General features: G+C 35.1%; 1 protein-coding gene across 1 annotated transcript in view; it reads left to right on the forward strand.

The window, feature by feature from the left end:
• Window positions 1-7,500, forward strand: part of LOC136846004 (polypeptide N-acetylgalactosaminyltransferase-like 6) — a 27,705-nt gene that overhangs the window by 14,496 nt on the left and 5,709 nt on the right. Inside the window, exons 7-9 of the mRNA XM_067116592.1 lie at window positions 321-434; window positions 899-1,009; window positions 2,948-3,043. Of these exons, the coding sequence (XP_066972693.1) occupies window positions 321-434; window positions 899-1,009; window positions 2,948-3,043 (321 nt within the window). The remainder of the gene's footprint in view (window positions 1-320; window positions 435-898; window positions 1,010-2,947; window positions 3,044-7,500) is intronic.

Raw genomic sequence — 7,500 nt, forward strand, 5'->3', positions numbered from 1 at the left:
AGTGCAAACTATCATTATCAATTTAGTTTTATCATAAATACGTGTACAAAGTTACCATCATCAATTCAACTGACTCGGGCAAAAATGATTCTGACCAGGTTACTGAATTCACCAGTTATCTCGCATATTTATTGTAAGAAATCGTAAAACAGAAACCTCAGAGAAAAGATTCCCTGAAAACTGACATTTCTTTTGACAGACCTATGCGAGAAGCTCTCTCTCGAGAGAGTAAAGTTAAAGAGTGGTCAGGTGCCTAGCACGAGCCCCATCTCTTAAAGCAGCCTTTTAAGACTCTCCCTATAACATTCTCGCTTTTTCAGGGCTACAAGAGAATCGTGCAGGCCTGGATGTCGGTGTCGCAGAGACAGTACGTGTTTCGAAGAAGACAGGATCTCTTATCCATAGACGCTGGCAGTTTGCAAGGTTTGATGACGGTAAGGTCGCTCGTTTCATGGTTAAGCCTTCCAGCAAACAGAACTGTGCTGCATGGTTCTCGCATTCCTCTTTCTTCTTCTTCTCCTTCTTCTTTGTTATATTCTAGGGAGGGACGTCCATTTACTTTCTTTCATCTAGCCGTGACTCCATATAAGGTTGTTTTTGTATCGAGAATCTATTTTGGGGCTTATGTTAAAAATCTGTTGTCACACAGTACCGACCCTCTCTTTTAATGCGATTTATAATAAAACCTCTCTTTTAATGCGATTTACAATAAAATCTATATATATATATATATATATATATATATATATATATATATATATATATATATATATATATATATATATATATATATATATATATATAAGTTTATATACCTATATACATATACTGTACATACATGTTTGTATACATATATGTATATATGCATGTACAGTATACATAAACAAATTCATTACAGCTGAAAGACAACTTGGAATGCAAGCCTTGGGAATACTACTTGAGCGACGTAGCAGCGGACCTGACGAAGATCTTTCCCTTGGAGGAGCCGCGTCCATTTGCCAGAGGAAACGTAAGGAAAACCAGAATGTTATTTCTTCCCTCACATCCCCTAATTCCTTGTTACACTTATCACTCAGGCGGCTCTCAGGCCCTGCTGTGACCCCTCGCCTATGGTGCTACACCGCTTAAGGTCTGGCTCAAGTTTTTTCAGTCTTTGGATAGAATTTCTAATGGGATGAAATTAATTTGATCTTGTTTATAGTATGCCTTTATATATATATGTGTGTTGTGCGCGTATGTATGTATATATATATATATATATATATATATATATATATATATATATATATATATATATATATATATATATATATATATATATATATATATATATATATATGTATATATTTATATTTATATATATGTATGAAAAATATATAATATATACAGTATAAATAATACAAACATTCGTTATTATATATATATATATATATATATATATATATATATATATATATATATATATATATATATATATATATATATATATATATATATATATATATATATATATATATATATGTATATATATATAAGCATACATACATATATATTATATATATGGAAATACACACATAATATGTATAATACAATTGTATAAATATATTTATATATATTTAAATACAAACATACATTATATGCACACGCACACATATACATATATACACACACACATATATATATATATATATATATATATATATATATATATATATATATATATATATATATATAAACGTTCTGACCCACAAATGCGCACCTACATGCATGAACCGGCTCACAGTCGCATTTAACTTACGCGTAAGTGTGTCAGCATACGCATTAACTAAAGATATGTCTCATTAATTCCTTGAGTCTTCATGTAATAACGCGACAAAGAAAAGCGCTGAGACATACATTCATTAAGTTTATGATCCTTTAATGACATCATATGATTTTTAATCCTACAATGTGCTAACGTCCTTTGTTCTCTAAAGGATAAGTTAGACACGTTTTCGCAAGGTGAAGCGATGTGACTTTACTATACAAAAATACATTTAACTATTATTCCCGGCTTCTGTTGTTGACATTTCAAAGGCAAGGGTTTATATCTGTTTGTAGTTTTCACCTTTTTATGGCTATTTAATTTGTCTTCCCAGGCTCGGAAATATTCTAGAATCAGTATCTTTAATTCCCATTTAATCGCCACTAAAATGTTTTTATAGACAGTTTTAAAACTTCACGCTTCTTTGAATATTTTAAAGGACGTTCAGAGGGGTTTCAGACGTGGATGGAATAAAAAATTTAGGCCAAAGGCCAAGCACTGGGATTTATGAAGCCATTCACCGCTGAAAGGGAAACTGAGAGTCTACAAAGGTTTGAAATGTGTAACAGGAGGAAAACCTCGCAGTTGCAACATGAAACAATTGTTAGGAGAAGGTGGAAAGCAATATTGAAGAAAGTTCGTACTTTCTTTCTTCCATCTTGCTTTCCACCCTCTCCTAACAATTGTTTCATAGTGAAACTGCGAAGTTTTCCTCCTGTTACATCTTTCAAGCCTGTGTACTCTCAATTTCCGTTTCAGAGGCTAATGGCTTCATAAATCCTCCCAGTGCTTGGCCTTTGGCCTAAATTTTATATTCCATCCACGTCTGAATCCCCTCTGAACGCCTTTTGGAACATTCAAAGAAACGTAAAGATTTAAAATTGTCTATAAAAACATTTTAGTGGCGATTGAATGGGAATGAAAGATACTAATTCTAGAACATTTCCGAGCCTAGGAAGACAGTTTCAGTAGCCATAAAAAGTAAACGGAGGTGCGTAGAAGATAAACTTATTTTTAGCTTTTAATATCATAACTATGCAGGGATATCAAATCACGAATGTCAAGAGCGTCATCCGAAATTAGACTAAAACACAACAATTTCGTTTCGCGCCATAGTATCACCAAATTCATGTCCTTCGACAGATTAGGAGTGCGGTTCGAAATGACGCTTGTGTTACCTCCAGGGGCAAGGAAGGTGACCACTTACTCCTGGCAACATGCAGTGAAAAAAGGAACCAGGTAAGTGTTGATATGTCCGTGCACGAGAGCCGGACAAAAGGAGTATAAAATAATCAGATAGCCTAAGTAAACAAAAATAATTTAGGAATATGATTAAGAAATAAATACAAAAATGAACTGAGATAACAGGCGCTGCTAGAATTTGTAACAAAGCTTCGGTTCTGGTGCAACTGGTAATGTATCACAACGGGATTTGGAGGCCAACGGTATTCAGAATCTATGGACAGACTCGTATATATCCTCTGATAAGGTCAATAAAGTTTCTCGGACATGCTATTCCCTACTTAGCGTATGCGAAAATGACCACAGTCGTTGCAGCGCCATATTACGCTCACAAATCAAAAATCACTCCGCTTAGAATATCATTGCCTTGAAGGCCAAAATTCTTTCCACAGGCTCCTACGCAATTTTATTTTTTCAGAAGCATTTAGTCTTTTTAACAACTTTCGGTTACAAATGAACCGGATCATTTCCGTTTTATTTCTTTTTCCTTTGTTCTTCTTCCTCCGTTAACTTCCGGTTCTCATTTCGCAAGCAAGCCAGAAAAAAAGTCAGCATTTATCGAGCTTCGGACATCTGAACAATAGTCGTCATCAAGCACACAAAGAGAGCAAGCGCGCTGTCGCAAGCAGATGAAAGATTAGCAAGGCAACCTGTATCTAATACTGAAAGAATCTTTTCACTCTGGTAGGTATCCTTTCATTCGGTTTGCTCCTGCCAAGGCTTTATGAAGTTAAGTGTACCTTAGTTTTACCAGCATTGTCATGGAGGGGAAGGGACCCCTCGTCCTAACCCCAAACTCTCTTTTAAATTTTGATGAGAAGGAACCACTGAATTATGAAAATTATAACAGTAATGAAATGTAAAACATTGTAGTACATGTTCTGTAACTGAAAGAGTGTCAAAGCATCAGGCTCAGGAAAAACAACAATAACATTTGCGTGGAGATTATGATTACAGTTTGGCACCTTGCTCCTTCAGTCCTAAATCCAATTCCGGCCAAGTCCATTTATACGACCTTTATAGCCATTCTAATAACAATTTTACATTGCATTCCCTGGTTGACCCACCATAGATTGTCCATCAACTCCAACACTAAACGGGGCTAATGCTCTGAAGAGGAAGACAAATTGCCTATATGCAACTTCACTCCTTGCGATGTAGGTACATTATCCAACATTCCTTTAGTGTGTAAACAGTTCTATGACTGACTAACATTCTAGGTATATTTTACCACGTATTGTTTAAACTAACCTTACCGAACCTGAATGAATGTCACCCGAGCAAGAGGATGTTGGCATATGACCAGCTCCTACCTGCGCGAACGGGGTACAAGAACACAATTCAGTAATGGCAAAGTATTCAGTCTGTAATCTTTTATTCGCATAGTTTCTTGAGGCAAAATCTCTCGCTAACTTGTTTTATACAGTGAAAATGAAAACTGCATCACGTATTTGACACGACAAACGGGAAAATTTTAAAGTGAAAAAGAAAGAGGAATATTGTATGGAGTCGAACGAAAAGTCCACTAACTTGCAGTTCAAACTGTAAATAATGGTTTATTCACAAGAGGGAAAAGCGACGACTCAGAGGAAATAAAATATTATAGATAACGCATGATTAATGATCAAACAACGAATAGATATAACACGTGTATAATGAGTAAAAAAAAAAAAGTAAAAAATGCAATCGAGTTTTCTGTACAGCGTGTAATCAAGGCCACCGAAAATAGATCTATCTTTCGGTGGTTCGGTATAATGCTGTATGAGCCGTGGCCCATGAAACTCTCAGCCGGACGAGGTGGCCTGTCCTATATCGTTGCCAGAAGCATGATTATGGCTAACTTTGACCGTAAATAAAATAAAAACTACAGAGGCTAGAGGGCTGCAATTTGATATGTTTGATGACTGGAGGGTGGATGATTAACATACCAATTTTCAGCTCTCTAACCTCAGTAGTTTTTAAGATCTGAGGGCGGACAGAAAAAGTGCGGACGGACAAACAAAGTCGGCACAATAGTTTTCATTTCAGAAAACTAAAACTGTGACAACAACGCATTCATTGCTGACAGGCGCCAGAAAAAACATCGACCACTTCAAAACGTTACTCACGTATGAGAATAAAGAGTTAGATCAGCATCTACTTTCAATACTTATTCTCGTTAATCAGTCTTGCTAATTAGCTTTAGGTGTCACTTTAATATTTACCGACAATGTTACAAAAAGTCAGCACACGGTAAACAAATCAAGAACAAATAAATTAACAAAATCAATGACCAATAATAATTTACAGAAATAATGATACACTTGACACTTTATAGATTAAGTCATCATCAGAAATAAGGACTATGACTGAAAGAATAAAACGCGGATTAAAAAAATTGATAAAATAATCAAAAGGTGTTATCAATTACTTGAGAACTGAAGATAGAAATGTCACAATTTGTCACATCCAAGTGCAAAATTAATTCAATGATATTGCTTCATAGCAAAATATGTGAATTGAAATAAAACGTGATGCTCAAGAACGACAAAAAATATAAATGGGCAGATTATTCTTTTCAAACGCAGCTACGGACAATAGACACTTAAGAAAAGCTATGAACGCGTGCCAAAAAAAAATAGACTTCTTGGAATTACTTCATGTAACAATAAGATTACAATCATAGGCATTTCGTTAATACGTCTGCCTTCACGATCATATCCACATGATGCTCCCGATTCTCTTATGAAAGTAATTATCAAAGCTTTTTTTTTTCTTGTCATCTTGTCCAGCCAGGAATGCTTTGACATTACAAAATCAGAAACGTGCTTTCCAAGTTGTTTTAGAAAATCACGTTAGAGTAATTACACTTAAATAGCGGGGTAGTATCAATAAAAATGAAGATCCGCATTGCTTTCTCAATAACACACTGTACGTCATCAACAAGAGTTAGTGCATGTTAATGCAAACTGCCTCCCCCCCACCCCTTGCACAACTAAGTAATCACACACGTGAAAGATATTGATCTAAACCCAGTTATATGAAAAATGGACGTTCGGTTCTCAGCAAGTCCTTTTGGGGTGAAGCTGCAACCATTTCGCTCTCCCCCACCCGGGTAGCGATCCTCCGCAGTTGAATAACCGAGAAATTAATAATTCACAGAGGCACAAAATTAATGTTTTTCGAGACAAGAATATAAGGCGCTTCCCCCTGTCCCCACCCTGTGGGATCGATGTCTGATCTTTAGCTACAGTGAGTTAGGTTGGCAACCACTCTGCCACTTGAGAGGTTTTGGATATATTAACACTACAATCATAGGTAATGTTAGAAGGATACAAGATATTAAAGAATTCCTTAAAACTCGTCAGAAAAGCTACTAATATCATTGTTTTCTTTGATTAGGTTTTAAGGGGAAAAGGAACTGTTATTACCATTATTATCAATGAAATTTTATAAATCAAGAGAACTGTTGTGGAAATAAAACCTTTGATATGACAAAACAAATTTCACAACAGTCGAAGTTCACGCGAATATCGGGGTTATAATAAATGAGAATACAACTATAGATTCTTTCTTCCCTGTCTTATCTCCTTCCGTTTGTTTCGATTTTCATAACGATAACGGAATAGTTAAGCTGAGAGAAAGAGTGGGGAGGTGATTGAGTGAGTGTATGTGTATGCGTGTGCGTGAATAGGAGTTTGCGTGAGGGGCTGAATGCAACATTCTTCTTGAGTCAGGCGGGAAGAGGAGAAAGATGATAGGTGTACGTGTCTAAAGCCCCGACCAGAAGATTCTCACGTATCACGAGGGTTGAGGGAGGAAGGAGAAACCTGGCAGCCTCTCTCTCTCTCTCTCTCTCTCTCTCTCTCTCTCTCTCTCTCTCTCTCTCTCTCTCTCTCTCACATACTTCTCGTCTGGAGACTCATAAACCAACTGTTCACTTCTGTTCCAAGTATAAAGTACAAAAATGCATAAGACGAAATCAATCAACCTCTCTCACTCTCTCTCTCTCTCTCTCAACTCTCTCTCTCTCCAAGTATATATATATATATATATATATATATATATATATATATATATATACACTATATATATATATATATATATATATTATATATATATATATATATATATATATACACTGTAAATATATTATATATGTATGTATTATATATATATATGTATATATATACTCGGTAATTGGGCGGCTACTTGGAAATCTTAGCTTAATGATAAATAATATTGACAAGACTAGGAAGAACATTCTTTATTGTACGAGCTTTCGAGGTATAAAACCTCATCATCAGGCTGAAAAAACCGACAAGGATGAGAATCAATAAAATTACAATAAAATGAATTGTCATAATAAATCTTCAGCAAAAATACTAACGAAATATATAGAATGAACAAGTAAATACAAACTAAAAGGGTGAGACGTAAAATAACGAAAAATTAAAAACACAAACATAAAAATA

Source organism: Macrobrachium rosenbergii, chromosome 14, assembly GCF_040412425.1.
Source record: "Macrobrachium rosenbergii isolate ZJJX-2024 chromosome 14, ASM4041242v1, whole genome shotgun sequence".
In the NCBI taxonomy this organism is placed as follows: domain Eukaryota; kingdom Metazoa; phylum Arthropoda; class Malacostraca; order Decapoda; family Palaemonidae; genus Macrobrachium; species Macrobrachium rosenbergii.